General features: G+C 42.2%; 1 protein-coding gene and 1 long non-coding RNA gene across 3 annotated transcripts in view; both read right to left on the reverse strand.

Moving 5' to 3' along the window:
• The window catches only part of pax3a (paired box 3a), a 32499-nt gene extending 25602 nt beyond the window's left edge, over window positions 1–6897 (reverse strand). For both annotated transcript variants that reach the window (XM_081723183.1, XM_035528577.2), the window contains exons 1-4: window positions 5860–6897; window positions 4997–5232; window positions 4306–4435; window positions 3678–3821 (exon numbers count right to left, since the gene is read on the reverse strand). In XM_081723183.1, the coding sequence (XP_081579309.1) occupies window positions 3678–3821; window positions 4306–4435; window positions 4997–5232; window positions 5860–5944 (595 nt within the window). In that variant the 5' untranslated portion in view covers window positions 5945–6897. The remainder of the gene's footprint in view (window positions 1–3677; window positions 3822–4305; window positions 4436–4996; window positions 5233–5859) is intronic.
• A 3716-nt stretch (window positions 6898–10613) lies between these two features.
• On the reverse strand, window positions 10614–19637 carry LOC113590463 (uncharacterized). Its single transcript, XR_003412104.3, has 2 exons — window positions 19442–19637; window positions 10614–11754 (listed from the first exon to the last, which is right to left on the reverse strand). It is a non-coding gene; the product is annotated as an uncharacterized LOC113590463 (long non-coding RNA).
• Window positions 19638–19649: the final 12 nt, after the last annotated feature.

Consider the following 19649-nt stretch of genomic DNA (forward strand, 5'->3'; position numbering starts at 1 on the left):
TTAGCGGGTTGGACACTTTTCCTGTGACATGGGCATCACTGGAATCATAATTACAAAAAAAAAATAATAATCTATCAACATTTATGAAAAAATGCCACAAATTCAGAATTTACAGTTAATCGACAAATTCAGAAAACTGGTTTAAATGTCTCTTAAACAGATATGAAGTTTGCAAGGGTTTTGTTGTCCAAAGTCTGTCATTAAAGACTAAACACCAATCATTACTAAACACCTTTCATTAAAGACTAAACACTAATCATTACTAAACGCCTGTCATTACAAACTAAACACTGATAATTACTAAACACCTGTCAGTACACAATAAACACCAATCATTTCCAGACATCTGTTATAAAAGACTAAACACTAATCATTTTTCAAACACCTGTCATTAAAGACTAAACACTAATCATTTTTCAAACACCTGTCATTAAAGACTAAACACTAATCATTACCAAACACCTGTCATTAAAGATTAAACACTGCTCATTACTAAACACCTGTCATTAAAGACTAAACACTAATCATTACTAAACACCTGTCATTAAAGACTAAACACTGATCATTTCCAAACACCTGTCATTAAAGACTAAACACTGATCATTTCCAAACACCTGTCATTAAAGACTAAACACTGATCATTTCCAAACACCTGTCATTAAAGGCTAAACACTAGTGCAGCCTCTCCTGAGGGACACAGACTGTCTGGACATTTCCAGTTCAGTGGCAGGACGTTAGTTAACCTCTCCCAGTGGTGCACTACTGCTCTGCTGGCTCAGTCTTGCAGGTCAGGCCGCTGGTCCTCTGCCTTGGGTTTTTCCCAGACAAATAAATCTAAGGACCGTCTCTTTGAACTCAGCACTTAAAGAGGCCCAACAATAGGTCACCCGAGCCAATAGGGCATTCTCCTCAGCGACTATAGACTCAGCAAACACCTACTTCATCAATATTTGGTCAGAACATTCACTCTTGATACTGAAAAAAGCCCCTTTCAGATTTTAATTGAACACTATAAAAGGAAGAAGACACGAGGAGAAGTTGTGAACGCCAGTGAGAACAGAGTGAAATACAACGGGACAAAGGAGTCTTCCCCGCGTGTCAAGCGGCACTCAGCACACAGCAAGGAACACACCGCTTTTATGATGTCTAAACATTTGCATATGGACAAAGGCCGAGTTCATTGTTTGTTTGTTTGTCACTTAGATAAATGTAAACAATGACAGTGTCACGTTCATTTTATGTTCATATTCATACAACCTAACAGATGTATCTACTAGAATTAATATTATAATTTCAATTGTTTTATTGCTTATCTTTGTTAGAAATTTATTTTGGAATATTTTATATATATATTTTTTTTTAATTATTATTTTTTTTATTCCATGTTTTTATTTAAACACTGATTCAACAATACGTCTGAGAAGTCTTTGTCGGACCAGTAAAACATCGCAGCAGGAGCCGTTTAAAATCGCGTACTAATTACCCTGAGTCACACGATAAAACCGTCCTCAAAGTTTGGAGCTAAGAGCAAACAGTTTTGTTTCCAGCTAAATTGTACTTTAGCTCCGTTTAGCATGCTACGTGTGCAAAAATGGACTCTTTCAAACAGTCATATCAGATCCGCAGGCCATTTGAAAAAGAAAACATATCGAAAGTCTTTTGTTAAACTAATTATTAACTGATCTGCATGCGCGATGTCCGCGCAAGAAAAGCGCGAGCGAAAAGGCCAGTGGAGGATGAATGCGCGCCCCGGGCGGAGAGGAAGGGGGCGGGATTTGTCCCGAGATGAAAGCGGAGATGAAGAAAGGTTGGTTTTAATCTGCTAGACAGGGTTTTCCTCGCGATCGCGGAGTATAACGCGAGTAGCGTGGCCATGGCGCGGCGATCCCACTGCGTCCCGGCGCGCCAAGGCACTCTCTAGACTTGACGTCTAGAACAACTCCACTGCTCACGAATTTGGGGAGTTGGGAGGTTAGAAAAACTCATTCGCTGGAGTAGCTTCCAAGTTTAGACATGGGTGTTTTTCAGTGAGGGAAACAGGTTTGGCCCACAGGCTGGAACTGGCTCCGCGGAAGTTACACTTCAGGCCTGTGTCTAACGGAACATTTTGGCATTACAATGCCGTTATCTGAACAGGTACTAGGATGCTGTAAATCCATTTTATGCCCAAAGAAGTTTTGATGGAATGCCACTAGCAACGATTTATCAAGGACCTGAAGCCGTAAACCTTTCAGATTGTTTTTTTAAATGTATTTATTTTACTTTTTTCCCAGTTCCAGCTGTTTACACCTTATCAGATTAAATGATGAATGAATGAAAAAATCTTAATTTTAGATACTATATTGATTTAATTTTAGATACTATATACTATACCGAGAAGTTATTACTAGTTAAATTCAGTAGAACTACATATATATACTGAATTTAACTAGTAATAACTTCTCGGTTTTGTTATCGTAAACCTAAAAACCTAAACCTCTTCAACAGGTCGGTTATCAACAAGTGTTAAGAAGGGTATTGCTCATTTTGGTTTCAACTTAACCGCTTTCACAGTTATTGTTCCTCTGAATTGTGAATGGCATTTTAAGCTGAGAAGTCTCCATGGAGATATTTTGTAGATGAAAATAGACATTTTATCGCGGCCGCGCAGTCTATAAACCTACTCTGAGACTCGGCTCTAGTCCTTTCTTGAATAATTCATCTCTCATTGGCCGTCCATAATGTCTTCTCTGCGTCTTTTGTTGGACCGTTTTTTCTCTCCAAATTTTGAAAAGGTTGTGTCTTTTGTAAGCGCCGAGCTGCTGCTAGCCGAGGCTTTGTCCGCGTGAAACCGAAGCGTGAGGCTCATGGACTCTCGCGCTTTTGTCTACCAAGTTCATCCTCAAGTGTCCGATTGTGTCTTTTTACCGAGCGGAATTCTTGGACAAATGTTTGATTAACTGATTCAGACAGTTTGCCTCCTGGACCGTTTCGTTAACCTGGAACTTTCAAACCTCTATCCAGAAGGCTATTTATACATATGAACAGTTGTTTTAAATCTACCAAATATTACACAAAACGGCCGAGTCCAACTTATTACAAATCATAACGACGTTTGCTCAAACATTTGTCTACCTGAGTTTGTACAAATTTAATGTTGAATCTATTGAAACTGAAGGTCTGACGGCAGATCCGTCATCAGTGCCCCTTAAACATTTTAACCGTTAAAGTTTCTTCAGCGTAGGTTAGATGAATTAGTGCAATATTGCTTCGCCAAGAATACGTTGCCTATATAAACATTACATAATTATAATAGTAATATTAATATATTACTAATTACTATTACTGCTATAATAATAATAATAATAATAATAATAATAATAATAATAATAATAATAATAAAGCACTTTTGTAAGTTGCACTGGATAGGAGCGTCTGCTGAATGCCGTAAATGTAAATGTAATAATAATCATAATAGTTATTATTATTATTATTATTAATAATAATAATAATAATAATAATAATAATAATAATAATCGTTAGGCAACAATAATTTGTGTTGACGTTTGATACCAACGTGTTGCATAAACCTATTAAAAACTATGCAAACACCTGTAGACTCATTATTATTCCCATATTAACGACTGCCAGAAAGGCGCTGGACATCCACGTGAAGAAGAAACGTAACCGGGACTCACATCTGTCACCGAGAATACCGTCGATGCTGTGCTTGGCGCGCCGTTCATTTTCTTCCAGCTCCCGTTTCTCTATCTCGTCGTCGTCATCGTCATCGTCTCCATTTCCGCCAAACTTGCATCGCATTATACGGCTGATGGAACTCACTGTAAAAAAAACAACCTTGTTACGCTGCGATAAAGCCGACGTGGTGCCCAATGCTAATGCAATTTGCACAAAAAAGATAACAAGGTTTGCTGGGCACTGTTTTCCGACCAGCACTCGTTACAATAACCTACTTAATTTTTTTAAAGGACTAAAAATACCACATTTTTTGCATTTATTTTGCTTGCTTATTTGGATGTGCTGTTATGTTTTAACGCCAACGGGGCTTTACTGAGAAATATGTTTGCTGCCTCGTGCTTCCCTGTAGAACGAAGCAGGCCTATTAAATAACCACTGACGGTGCGCCGTTATAGCATTAGCCGCCAATGTCGAATACTTCTCATCCTAACCAACTTTAATATAGAACAAAATGTTACGTTATCGTCTTATTTAACACAGACAATTTGGCCGAAGTGTACATGAAAACGAGAAGTGGGTTATGCGTCAAAAGAGAAGCGGCACTAAGCGAGTGGTTTTGAGGGTTACCTGAGGGCACGTTATTTCTATCGCAGATGCCGTCTTTCAGGAGCTTGTCACGGATCTCCCAACTGAACATCCCCGGGTTCTCTCGCTTGTACTCCTCGATTTTCCTGTCCAAGTCCGGATTTGTGTTTTGCTTTTAACGCAAAGCGTAATAATAACAACACAGAAGATTAATTTAATTAGCGAGAGGCTAGTTAGAGTTGAGTAGAATAAATCCAGCTGGGAATTGAGTATTCACATCCTTTTCCAAAAGATTACTTGCTTTTTTTCTGCCCCAGACTACAAAAGTAAGAGTTTCCTATATTTTTAACAGAATTTCTAAAGTTCTTTCGTTTGGATGAATGAATGCGCTAGATAAATAACTAAAATATTTCATTAATTAGCGTAAACATAAATAACTATAGCTTACAGAAATACATTGATAAATAAGTCCATATGGTCTATGGCCACTTAAATTATACTTTAATCAGTGTTTTAATGGAAATTGTAGACATGCAGAAATGTGACTTTTACATTTTAGAAACGAAATATACATGCTTTGTTTTATATGTTTTGACCAATGAGTGAGTCTTGCAACAAAACAGGGCAAACGTAGAACTTTTAAACAGCTTTTATTCCGTTGTTCCTGACAAAGTTTATGCCATCGTGACTTCCATCCTAAATTCAGTGTGAGAGGTGCCCGTGTAATGTTTACCTTCGGCTTGCTGCCACCTATAGCGCCGGGGCGGATGGACCCCGTCTCCTGGTACCTGCACAGAATCTTGGACACGCAACCGTGGGACACGCGCAGCTGCCGGGAGATGACACACGGCCGGATCCCGTGATGCGCCATCTCCACTATCTTGTGGCGGATGTGGTTGGGCAGAGGACGGCCGTTAATGAAGACTCCGCCAAGCTGATTCACGCGACCCTGTCCTAACGGTGTGGAGACTTAAAGGGAGAGAACAACTTTAAGTGATATATGTCTATTATTAAATGTCAATTATGACCATAATAGTAACGATTCGGCTTTATAATATAACTGGAATCTATTAATAATGATATTATCATTATTATTATTATTATTATTATTATTATTATTATTTAATAATAATAATAATAATAATAATAATAATAACTTCTGTTTGGTTTAAATAACTGTACGACGGTACCAATAAAACTACAACCTGTTGCTGTAACCGGTTTCATTCCACTCATTGTCTAAAAACCTATTTTAGAATTTTCCTGACTGGAATTTTGTTTTTCAAAGCGGATATTTTAACGCTTTCAAATCCCCATCATAGCGCAGTGAGCGTGTGAGCAGCACCGTGCAGGCCGCAGAGAAACTTTGAGCAGTGTCACTTTCACGGCACGTCTCGCAGCACCCTTCAGCCTGGGCCGTAAGTCACGGAACAGGACTAAACCGACATCGTTTCGTCGCATTTGATTCGCACCGATGCCGTGTTTTTAAACACACCACACACCGCTTCGAGACGTAACGCGTCGTTACATTGAGACTCGTGACTGAAGGAGCTACAGGTTACTACTACATTAAAGACGAGCGCTGTCTTCCCCTACCCTCCAAAGAGTAGCTCCCTCGCGGGTAGTTCTGGGGTGGCGTGGGGCGCATCATCCTAGTAATGCCCCCTGTTAAGGCGGCCATAATCTGCCTCCTTACTCTCCCCCACTTGAGGAACAGTGGAGCGTGCGCGCCAGGCGGGACGGTTCTGTAGTGGTCCGGACGGGAATGCTCTCCGCAAAGAGCAGGTATCTCTGCGGCTGTTGAAATGATGCTGTGTCGCGTCCCCAGAAAGTCAGCGTCTGGGAAAAACACTTGCGCGCAAATCCTGCGAAGCGCACCACTGATATCCAGATGAGGAAACACGGAATGATGCGGATTCGGAAGCGGATTCGGAAGGATCTCGCGTTCTCCGTTGCTGTTGACAAACTTGTTGTGGGGATTGAGTCGGCGGTCGCTCGTGAAACATTTTATCAGTTGTTCACTTCTCGGCTCCTTCAACGCATCGAGGCCTGTGATTGGTTGAAAGTAGGAGGGTCCCGAGACCTGACATTGCTTTCCGATTGGTCGAAATCCTGAAAGTTTCTCGCGCTGTGACCCCGAGGGTTCAAGGCGATGTGTCGCCGATAAAAAATTAAATAAAAATTAAAAAAACACAACACGCCACTACAGTCTCGGCTCCAGCGAAGATTTCTGACCGAACTAATCATGAAGAAAAACAGCTCCTAGCGAGGACATCCTGCGTTGTGTGCCGCACGCGTTAGATCTGTCAGGATTCTGGAAAAGGCTACTGGACTGTCCGCAAAGTAAAAACGAACGAGGCCCAAAACACACCAACTCGTAGTAGCTCGTATACCAAACTCTGAACGTCGCAGTTGTAATCTAATTATTGACGCATTAACAGGTTCCCGGGTCGCAATACGGGCCCGTAGAGCGCGAGGTTCTCAGCAGGGTATGACGCCGCGACCGTCGTAAAAACTGTCTGCAGAAAGGGATTCAATTGTGAAGTGCAGTTATTTATAACTTCGTGGCATTCAATGGATCTATACACCTTGTTCCCTCGGTCTGTTTCTTTGTATCTTTAAGTTACTTGGTTTACGCATGCAACTCTCTCCCTGTTCCTGTTTTAGCAACCCCCCCCCCCCTCTCTCTCTCTCTCTCTCTCTCTCTCTCTCTCTCTCAGTTCCTCTCTTTTGTAGTTGCAGGAGCTCATTGAGAGCCTCACGTCAGTCAAGTGATCTCTGTTCATTCAAAACCTCTTGATCAATCATTAGACTGGAAGAGGGCTATCACACTGAACAAAAGGCAGCTTTTCTGCCTTCATCACAAAGAGCACAGGGCTCCTTAGCATCCCACGACACTGTACACATCGCGTAGCTTTTTTTGCTTTCTTAATATTAATTAATTACTAGTTTAGTCGTCTAAATAGTATCTACATTTGTTTGGAGCGGGATTTGTAATGTATTTATGCTTCTTAGTAACTGTTATATTCCTTTCGCGGTAAATGGCATTACAAAAAATCTCGTAACTCGCGAGTGTGAGACTAATGTGACAAACACGTTAGCTGTCATCGTGCATAATCTACAGAGAGACACGTCGGCAGTTAAACGTGCTGATCTCGAGGGGCCAAGCTGCTCGTCGCAGAGCGAAGACGTGGGAGGATTCAGCGCGCGCTCGGACGGTCGTGGATAAGCGACCCTCTTTGCGCTCGCGGTCCCAGGTGCTCTATAAGTGGATTAGTGGTGCGCCATGCCGCGAGGAGCCTGCGCGCCACAGGCCTGGCACTTACCGCGCGCAATGCAATGAATCACACTGCTATGAACATTCATGCATAAAAACATGAATTGTTTAACTTCACAAAACCTACAAAATTGGCCATAGTAAAGTGAAGTACAATTATTATTATTATTATTATTATTATTATTATTATTATTATTATTATTATTATTAAGTTACACACACACACACACACACACACATATATATATATATATATATATATATATATATATTAGTATTATTAATTGTTGTGTAAAATGTCAAATAAATGATTTGTTTTGTTTGCTTTATTCAGTGGATTATAATTTTATATATTTAATAATAATAATAATAATAATAATAATAATAATAATAATAATAATAACTATTATTATTAATTGTTGTGTAAAATGTCAAATGAATGATTTGTTTGCTTTATTCAGTGGTTGAAATTGTTTGCTTGCTTTACGCTTAGCTGCGCGTCTTCTCAAATCCCTCAGGACGAGATCCTGAGAGCAAGCAGAACAGAGGGAGATGGAAATAAGATCGCCATTACGCAGTCGCTCGCTACATGAACATCTCTCTCTCTTTGTGAACGTTAAAGAGAACTTCAAATGTTGTCTTACCACAGGAACGCGAGGACAATAGCGCGCGGGAGGGAAAGATGGTCAGAACACAGGAGTCCATTCACGTGCTAACAGAGAACTTGTTCTTATTCTAAAACCAAACTTCACAGGCGAAAACTTCTGAGGGGTGCTCGTGATGCTACACTAATTCAGTATGAGGGACATCAGTGACCTCGGGTTTCCTCGGAGGCCTGGACGCTGCCAACTGACTCCGTAGGTTTGTCGTTTAATTATGATAGTATATTGGCCTGCTAGTCAATTAACAGAATGTTTGTTCAGATATATACGTAATGAGTCTCTTAGCATAAGTCTACCATACGTTTAGGAATAATGTCGATATAAAGATTAAAGGTAGGTGGTATAGGTCTGGTGGCGGTGTATATAAAAAATATAGCAAAACTTCATAGCACATACAAGTAGAGTAGCTCGATTGTTAAAACGTGTGTGTGTGCGTATGCTAAACTACACTATAGTTGTGTTTCGTGTTTATAGTCATGCACCTGTAAATGTAGTGTAAGTTAACCCAAATGCTTGTGAGAAATAAACAAAGGTTTTCTTAATGCATTTGATGAGTGAGTGTGTGTGTATGTGTGTGTGTGTGTGTGTGTGTTTGAGAGAGAGAGAGAGAGAGAGAGAGAGAGAGAGAGAGAGAGAGATGGAGGGATGTAGATCATTTTCTGTTCATGCAATCTTATCTTCAGCATTTTACATGTACTTGATGTCTGAATGTTTAAATATTCGGAATTTTGGTTTTATTGCAGCATTCCTATAATGACTAATAAACACTCTTATGATGTTTTCAGCTCGACAAATAGGCCATATTCCTGCAGCCCAGTGGTCAATAGCTGTAACTCAATTCCGTCATAAACTGGGGGGTGATGTGGGTAGAGGGTCCGTTTGATTATGCTTAAAGGGATATAGGATATCCATGGCAAATCAATTCTCCAGTGAAAAATCCAAGTCAGAAATTTTCTCCGTCAGTGGAAGAAAAAACATCATAAATAAAAAGGAATAAATGTCACATGGGAAAAACGCAAAGGGCGCGGTTCACTTCAATCTAAACCAAAATAACCCTGGAATGTGTTTTGCACAACGATGGAAAGACTTTATTAAATTTCAACTCTTTGACTTTAAATCTATGCAAACTACACATACAAAGCAGATTACTGCGCGCTACAGGTAACGTTAGAGATTATTGAAGAGCAAGACTGTTGACTTTAAAAATGTAACCCGATTGACATGTACAGACAGCATTTCATTTTTACGCGTAACCTTTTAAGACACGGTGTGTTCCTGTACGCGGTTCCTGCCTAGTCTTGCGCGTTTCATCTCTTGGCCCCAAGCGAAGGCCTTATGTTAGAATGCGGGGCCACGTTTTCACTGCATGTTCAGAGTTTTTTTATGTCAGTTTGGAAAGTCATCGTAAACCTATTGTTTTACCAGCGCCACAGGTCTACGATACAAAGTGGAATGTTTCGTCGGATTTTTAAACTTCCTTTCAGCAAATATTTACCGCTATAATTTGCAGTGTGGATTAAAGTGTTACACGTATCACTAATTTCGCAAGATACTATATAGAAAACTATTGTTTTTCAGTTACCTCCTGTTCGTGACATGACTACACAATTCCATAACTAAAGTAGGGCATATAACCTTACTCTTTTTATGGTAGTTAATAATATGCATTCACTAATAAGTCCTTCTGCTTGGGTTTGGTATGGCTTGATGCAAAGCTCCGTTTCTTTCAAACGGAGTCTCTATTTTTTCCTAAATAATTAATCCATGGTGTATTATTATTATTATTATTATTATTATTATTATATAACCTAATAACGGTACACCTAATTGTTAATATTTGTGCATTATAAATCAGGCACTCGCGATAAACGGGGTTGGTGCAGTAGCAACAGTAGGAGCAACCGATCTGTATTTGTTTTAAAAAGACTGTTTGAGGGTATTTGGTTTTAGCCGCGGTCTTTTTGCAGAATGTACCTTAATCAGCCTCGGTTTTCCATTGCTACTTAAGTCTTCTGTTCTTTCATTTCTAACTTTAAACTGGGCGCCTAATGGTTTTAATTACACGTGTCGCTTTAGCGTTTCTGGGTTATTTGTCTCACCGAAGCTGTTAGGATATTCAAAGGACGATGGGAGAGAAAGAACCTTTTGGGGGTTTAAACTAAAGCGTTTTTGCATGTTTTGCATGTGCCCCAAGGCAGGCTAATGGCTTTACATGATGGTAGGGGTACAGGGAGTTTATTGCCCCCGCGGTGAACCTGCGCCCCGGGCCGGTATCTTGGTATTCTCGCGCTCCTGCGCCTATTCGGGCCGTCGGGTGAGGCGTCCTGCAGAGCTCGCGATCAACAGGTGGTGAACATCAGAAGTAGCGCGAGACTGAGAATCTGTAGAAGCAGCTGTCTTCGGGGTCAATGTGATCCTAAATAACTTTATTTCAAATGGTCATCTCTGTAACATGCATAAATATGCGAGTTTTTGTAAATTCACCGTACTCCTACTGTTCGTCTAACAAAGAGTAAGCTGACATCTGTGGACTGCATTTGGGCGCTCGCCTGACCCGAACGGATCCTCGCGGCACTGACACAACAGCAAAACCCTCAGAGTTCACGTGCTGGATGTGCTCGGTTTTAATGTGTCCACTTTAAGGCGCACATATTGACATAAAGGGTTCGTTTTCGTAACACTGCAGTCTCCTCGGCTGGTTTGTTTGTGAGTTTGCAGGCTGACGTTCTATACTGACAGCGACAAAACATTCCTTTCCGATGAGCTACAACGTAATATCAACTTTATGCTCTGACTATATATATATGTGTGCGTTTCTCCCAGCGCCCGTCATTGGGCTCGAGATGGTACTTAATCCAACATAACAACCACGTGACAACAACAGAGAACATCAATATCACGCTCCCTAAGGAGAGGCAGATGGGCCCCACGGGCGACAGTGGCTTGCTGGAGTTAATCACGAACATCAGTCCAATGATCAACAGCACTAGCGTGCACAGAAACGCAAAGATGACGCAGACGCAGTCTGCGGTAAAGATCACGCGGTTGCACGTCTGCCGCCTCTCGTGAATGCGCTCGTGGCATGCGGAAGCAAACGCCGCAGTCTCTGGTGCCCCTCGTGGTGAGCTCGAGCACAGGCTGTGCCTGGAAAACAGAGGGAGGGCTTCCGCCAGCTTGGTTTGGTTGGGGAGGTTACGTATCCGACGATCTGGCATAACGGGCATGCCACGCGCCTCGGACTGTCCTCGCGGACGTACATCGTGTTTAAGCACTCCTCACAGAACGTGTGAGAGCAGCCCGGAATCTTCGGTGCGCGACGGTCCAAACTGAAGTAGTTGTAATATATGTTATACTCGTACTGATCCGGCGGAAACGGAGATTCGCGCGACGCCTCGTCTTCGCTTCCAGATGCACGAGGCGACGCAGACATGGTCTCGCAGCTGTACGTGCGTGCTCGCGGCTGCCTCCGACGACACGCGTGCATACAGCGTCGAAGCCTGATGATGTCATGGCGGAGATCAACATCATTCGGGGATGTTGTTTGCATGTGACCTGGATCAGTGCAAAATATGTGTTTGAAAAAGGCGGCGGGAGGAAGTGTTGCTGTAGAGAAATCAAGCAGCATTGAGGGACGTTTACCCTGCATTTAATACACACTCTAAATATTTCGTTTTACAGTTTTATTATTGGGTGAATGACACTCTTAGTGAGGCCATGTCGCTCACATAACCATAATGATGTCCTTGTCATCCCAATATGTTATAATATGCTGGTCTGAATTTTTGACCCAGATGTTTATAGTGTTACCCGCAATTTTCGATTGTGTGTAAGTTGATGATTAAGTTATGTCGTCACTAGTGTGTCTGCACAACGTAAGCAGTGATGTAACCAGTAAAACTAAGTAACGCGTGCACTGCAACCAAGGTAAACACTGTTCCTTTAACATAACGTTAATAAATCCAAAGCCAACCATTAATCAAACTACGATGTAAACACGGAACACGTTTAACAAAGATTGTGAGCACGGTGTTAAATACTGACTCTCACACACACACACACACACACACACACACACACACACACACACACACACACACACAAACACACCAAAAAAAGCGTCTAAACCACGAGCGTCTAAAGTTCAGCACCTTAGCCAGTGGACAGCTCCCACATTCTAATCAGTGACTTTCGTGTATTAAAGGTTCTTGGCAAATATCACTAGGAATGGGACTTTAATTAAACGATTCTTTGATTCTGATTCTAATTTAAGACTTGAATCGTTAAAGCAGTCACATACATAAACAGACCAAATTGTACCATATGTTTACATCTGAATCTAGCTAAATTACATTTCATTTCATTATAATGTACACAACTGTATACTGTGTATAACAAAGTTGAGTTTAATTTTTTTTACAGTTTTTCTGAGCCGCATCACGACGTTGGTCAAACGGTACTCGCATTCTCTAACACAGCATGCGAAACAGTAGCACATCTTTATCCTCATCCTCTCTGCAAAACTCTCTATTTCAATCAAAACAATAAATACACATTGCAGAACTGTATAACTCACTCAAACAGTAACATACAACAGTTCAAGAGCAAACTCACACAAGCATTCATGAACTGTTCACAGACAAAATACTAACTACATGTCTCAGGGATCCAGATCTCAACCTGGGGTCGGTTCTAAAGTGTTACAGTTGTTTCTTACTGCTGTACAATGCTAGAGGTCTCCTGCCACCGTAATCCACCACGACTCACTACAATTACACTAAAATCATCAGTACACACATGGTCCAACAAAGTGAAACAGAGGAATGGAAAAACATCTTCACTGTAAGTACAGACATTTTACTGGGCTTCTCTTAATATATTATAATAAAGGAGCATACTCAACACAAAATATCAAACAACCAAAACTACTATAATACAATATAGCAAAACACATGATGAAGGTTTGTCATTTGCTTGACTCTGCCTGATCTACCCTGTCCCTGGTATCGGACCACGTGTTCATCAACATCACAAAGAATATTTTCCCTGGCAATGCAGCGTGGGAAAAATGTCCAGGCATACCTGATTCAGTTCTGGCAGTCTGACCCGGTGATTGTCCTAAATGTTTCAGTCACAGCATCTAAAAATGCCATTCAGTCACAGGGACAGTGATCATATCCTTTCCATCTCCAGGCAGAAAATAATTCCTCATTTGATGTAGAAATGGGGAATATGGAGGTAGAAATGAAACAGACGTGTGGATGAGCCCTAAACTTGTCCCATGCTGCAGATGTGTGATGGAATGGAACATTGTCCCATATGATGGTGTAAGGTTGGTCTGTAGTAGTCGATTTAGAGTTAGGTTTGCAGGCAGGGGTTAAGCAGTTGGAATTTTGACTCAATTTGAGGAAGTGTTTGGAAGGGAAGGGATTGGTGTCTAACAGCTGCAGACATTCTGTTGATGTTTATTTGATCAGATACTTTTGTGTCATTTTTGTGTTACAAAGTGTCACTGCGTCTGTTGTTCTGCAAAATGTCCATTGGGAGACTGATGCGCAGTGTTGTGATGAATGTGCGTAGCCCTGTGAAAGATTGTGTGCAGTGTTGTGATGCCTGTAGAGCTATGAAGATTGTGTGTAGTGTAGTTCTGTGATAATTGTGTAGCACCGTGTTGATTGTATCGCATTGTGATGATTATGTGTAGCGTAACATGGTTTCTTCAGAAGGTACGCAATGATCCATCATGGCTTCTTCAGATCCAGTCACAGTGACTACAGATAACATAGAGCCTCATAAACTACACATAACACAGAGCCACAACCGCTACACATAACACAGAGCCACATAATCTACACATCTGCTAGTGAAATGGTTCGTGCCATTTCCTGTTCAGTTCACAAGAGTGACCTAAACCCCCCAGGGTGGGTGGGTGCTATGGTTGGAACTGGTGGTGCAGTGTTGCAAAAACTAGAGATTTAAAACAAGCAACAAGTGTTCATGTGTTTCTTTATACAGCATATGTTTTTATATGGTATGTGTTTAGGATTGAGTTGATATTTTTGCAGAGAGTATTGATCAGTTTCAGAGAGTCATTTAAATGCGTCACTTCAAGTGAGTTTCCATCAGGTCAATTTGGTTTTGCCTGTTATGGCATACATACAGGGAGAAAAAAAAAACACGTGATGAGGCAGCTGAGTTGTCAAGGGCAACAGCAGCATGGTGACGTTTCCTCCAGAGAAGGCAGAATTTCCACAGGAAACCTGCCCTCTTTGTGACAGGGAAACATGAAGGTACTGGCCTAGCAATGACAGAGAGACTTCCATCTCTGTAACGACTTATAAATGACTTTCTCAAACACGGCCTCGGGCGAGGATTAGCTGCAGTTCTGCCCCCTCCCCTCAGCACCACCGTCTCCTCATCAGGAGCTGTGTTCACCGCTGACCTCTCTAATTGGATCTGAAACCTAGCTTAGTTCATCGAGAGGTGGAAGGAGACCGCGCTTGGCCTAATAACTTTTATTGGGCCGTAAACTGTTCCCCTCATCTGAATTGGCCATAAAACTGTACTCCTGTCTGTAGTGATGGGTTTTAATGAAGACGGAGTAACACTTTTCACAGTTTATTTGTCAAAGGTCATAACCTTGTCCCTCATTAAATTACATTTCTAACTGGTTATTGGAAAGTGGGGGGGTATAACTGTGGGTTAACTAAAGGGTTAACTCGAACTCATTTTAAAGACATTTTTGTTTGTATGATGTACTTCTCATCCAGCATGTGTGATTATGAACTGAGCTCAAGAACTCACATTAACCAAAATCATCTCACAGTTTGTCCACTACTTCAGCAGCAGCAGGAAGAGAGAGAGAGAGAGAGAGAAGGGAGAGAGAGAGCAAGAGTGAGAGAGAGTGAGGGAGAGAGAGTGAGAGAGTGAGAGAGACTGAGGGAGAGAGAGAGAGCGAGAGTGAGAGAGAGTGAGGGAGAGAGAGTGAGAGAGTGAGAGAGACTGAGGGAGGGAGAGAGAGAGAGAGAGTGAGAGAGTGAGAGAGAGTGAGTGAGGGAGAGAGAGAAAGAGAGAGGGAGATATACAAAATTGATTTAGGCTGTGCATACTTCATTTTTTAAACATCCCCACTACAACTTCACACACACACACACACACACACACACACACACTGCACATACCCAGATTCACATCCACTGCACACACAGAGCTATATAACCCATTCATTTAAATCAATTTAGTTTAAATTGATATTATTAATATTCATTTCAATATAATTTAAATGACTATAATTAATTATGGGAAAGAAAATAAAAATAAATTTATCTTTTAAGGATTTTCCTAGCAGATCAATAACATGAAGGACATTAATAAAAACAAATGCTCAGTACCAAGAACACAAACACTCAGAATAATGAACACAAACACACAGATTAATGAACACAAACACACAGAACCAAGAACACAAACACACAGAATAATGAACACAAACACTCAGTACCAAGAACACAAACACACAGAACCATGAACACAAACACTCAGTACCAAGAACATAAACACACAGAACCAAGAACATAAACACACAGAATAATAATTACAAACACATAGAACCAAGAACACAAACACACAGAATAATGAATACAAACACACAGAACCACCACAGAACAAACAGAAAACACAACCACACACACACACACACACGTGCGCAGGCACGGTCAGCAGCAGGTTATGCTAGGAGACAGCTCTTGATGGAAATCAGGCATGACATGAACACTTTCACACACAACCTAGACTGTAATAATAGACAAACAAGTATAAACATATGAAATAACAAAAATAAACAAATAGACTGTAAGAATTGTTTGTCTTTTATTTTTATACATGGGTATCAGAGTGTTTAGTTTATATAGCTAATATGGACAGGTTCATTTTCAGTAATAACGGCTATACTAACTGCCTAAACACACTCACTATGTCATCCTTTCAGTATTTGTGTAGTGTTGATATACTCTAGCCCAAGTTAGAAAGAGTATGGTCTGTTAGATTTATTCAACCCATAATGCTTTGCAGGTGACTAATTAGACTTCTCATGTTATTATTCATGTTGAACAAATGCTGGCTGTCAGTCATGTCATGTCATACACTGAGGACTGGACAGTAGACACAACATGTGAGGCCTCAGTCAGAAAGCTACATGCCTTTAGACTTTAGACTGAGGGTCTACACCACTGAAAGCCCACAGAGATCACATGCCTGTGATAGAATTACCCATGAAACCATAGAGAAAGTGTGGGAATTATGCAGAGAAATGGACTGAGTCATGAAGAAAGCAATAGAGAGAACAGTGAGAGAGAGAGAGAGAGAGAGAGAGAGAGAGAGAGGGAGGAGGGAGAGAGAGAGAGGAGGGAGAGAGAGAGAGAGAGAGAGAGAGAGGGAGGAGGGAGAGAGAGAGAGAGAGAGAGAGAGAGAGAGGAGGGAAAGAGAGAGAGAGAGGAGGGAGAGAGAGAGGAGGGAGAGAGAGAGAGGAGGGAGAAAGAGAGGGAGAGAGAGAGAGAGGAGGGAGAGAGAGAGAGGGAAAGAGAGAGAGAGGGAGGAGGGAAAGAGAGAGGAGGGAGAGAGAGGGAAAGAGAGAGAGAGGGAGGAGGGAGAGAGAGGGAGGGAAAGAGAGAGAGGAGGGAGAGAGAGGGAGGGGAGGGGTCGAGCTTTCAGCCACCAGCCCAGAGCTGTCCTGGCCCAGTGTGAGGGGCTGCCTGCCTGGACAAAGCAGGCGTCTGTTCCAGCAGAGTGCTGTTTTCAGGGTCCGGCGTGGATGTTGCCCTCTTTAGACGCCATTCAAAGGCCCCTCTCTCACTCCGCTTAGCCAGGCCATGAATAAATCCCCCAAAGTGCCCCAGGGACAAAGGAAGGGGGGAACGGGTCACCACCAGGAGCAAAAAGCCACACGCTGGCCCGGACACTGCAGGGAAGGAGTCAGCAGGGAGCACTAACCCCGTCTGCAAGGCTGAGTCTTAAAGCTTACCTTTGAAATGTGCACCCCACCCTCTCTCCTCCGACCAGCCTCCCCTCTCTCCTCCGACCAGCCTCCCCTCCCTCCTCCGACCAGCCTCCCCTCCCTCCTCCGACCAGCCTCCCCTCTCTCCTCCGACCAGCCTCCCCTCTCTCCTCCGACCAGCCTCCCCTCCCTCCTCCGACCAGCCTCCCCTCTCTCCTCTCTGCTCCTTTCTTTCCATGTCTCTCTTTGCTTTTCTATTTTATGATTCTCTCGCTCTCTCCTTGCTTGTTCTGCTCTCACTTGCTCCTCTTCTCCTTCTTTTTCTCTCCTCCCTCTCTCCCTCTCTCCCTCTCTCCCAGTGCTAAGACCTGCTGGTGGATGTAAAGCAGGGCAGGGATGAGCCTGTGGAGAAGATCCTCTTTGATGACAGAGAAGGATCTTTTTGTTCTCTAATCCCTCTCTCTCTCCCTCTCTCTCCACTCACACCCATTTCATGTCCTGCTGCTGGAGGCTCTGTCCCGCTGGGAACATTCCTCACCCGCATCTCGCTCCTAGCGCACAGGAATCCACGCCACTCATTCTTCAGCCGTTTGGCCTTAATTGCAAATTGCAGAGCTCCTCGGGCTCTAACGGGGTTGGGGTCTGGTGACTCCCAGTGGACTCCAGACCACACCACCCAGATTAGGCTGTGCCACACGGTGTTGGCCCTGTCACAGCTGGATCTGTTCATGGATGCCTTGATAAGAGCACGGTGACCGGAATCAGGGGTAAACTCTAAAATAAATTTGTCATATTTCCCATTCCGTGAAACAGAGCAGACTCTATGGATTACCTCGCACACCCGCTGCTGTTTCAGTTTTTGAAGGGTCTCTCTGGAATGAGACTGAAACGCTTCAGACCCCTCCTGACACAACTCCAGATGGCTGGTCTGAAAACTTCCAGGACTCACAAACACCCAGAGAAAACTTCAAAACACAGCGATGTCGCCTTCTTGCATTGCTGCTGTTACAATAAGCAGACCTCAGGTGGTGAACTATTTAGAATAGTGCAAAATAGGAGAGGCAAAGTTCCAGGTGATACACGGTTGTCATAGAGACAGAGAAAGTTGAATCCAAATGAGTCAATAAGACTCACCTGTGGCACATACCTCCTGCAACCTCTGTAACACACTCACACTCACACACACATACACACACACACACACTAGCTCATCACGCATAAGGAACAGAAGGCAGATTAGTCTGTTGATAATTATCACATTAGACACACACACTAGTTGCTCAGAAGATGAAAGACTTGCTCATTCTGCATCTCCCCTCCAGTGCTAGGCCTGCACATGATCACGCCCCCCAAAGAGGCATGACCCAGAGACCACCCTTAGCCCCGCCCATACACAGGTTCTCTCATATTACTGGGTTTTCTATGTCACCCTTTTTTGCTTATTTACTGTTCACTTTGCTGTTTGCCTTTTGTTCGTTGTGGGAGGGACTCCCAGTGAGAACACGGGCAGAGTCCTGCTCATTTGCTGACGACACTGATGTCTTTAAATGCTGATAAAGTGTAAAGGATGTGGTTACAGATGCAACGTTTCTGCAGGGCGGCTGAGCGTAGGTTTGGGAAGACACTGCTCACACCTCCCAGCCTAACAGGAATGTGCGCAGTGTGAATTTCTTTTTTTAAATGTATACAATTAAATGCATACATTCAGTCAGGTGTTTCCAAATTTTTGAATGGTATGTTGGTGTGTATAATAAGAGAGTGAGAATGTGTGTGTTTGTTTGTGTGTGTGTGTGTGTGTGTGTGTGTGTGTGTCAGTATTTAATGAAACCGTAATTTTGATTACTGCTTGGTTTTGGATCTATTAACGTCATGTTAAAGGGACAGTGTTTACCTCGGTTGCAGTGCACGCGTTACTTACTGGTTACATCGCTGCTTACGTGGTGCAGTCGAGTGTGTATAACAACATAACTTAATTATCAACTTACACACAATTGAAAACGTGCATGATAAAGCGTTAAAACAAAAATATTTAGACTGCCCATTAAATGTAACGTTAATAAACCTCAGTGTTGCTTGATTTCTCTACAGCACACCCCACCGCCGCATTTGTGATAGATAGATAGATAGATAGATAGATAGATAGATAGATAGATAGATAGATAGATAGATAGATAGATAGATAGATAGATAGATAGATAGATAGATAGATAGATACTTTATTGGTCATAGAGGAAATTAATGACTACTCACCTCAGTCATTAGTTTCCATCCCAATATCACGTGTTCATTTAAGTGTCGAATTAAATGGTGCGAATTAAAAGATGAGTTTGTATAAAGTGCATGAATGTTAAACATCCTGAACAACGCTCAGACCACACCAGTGTCAGTTTTCTCACATACAGAAAGTACAATCCATGCATGTTTTGCTCACAAAGCGACACCACATCACCACTGTACA

The sequence above is a fragment of the Electrophorus electricus genome, chromosome 11, assembly GCF_041902795.1.
Source record: "Electrophorus electricus isolate QZ-2024a chromosome 11, ASM4190279v1, whole genome shotgun sequence".
Classification (NCBI taxonomy): domain Eukaryota; kingdom Metazoa; phylum Chordata; class Actinopteri; order Gymnotiformes; family Gymnotidae; genus Electrophorus; species Electrophorus electricus.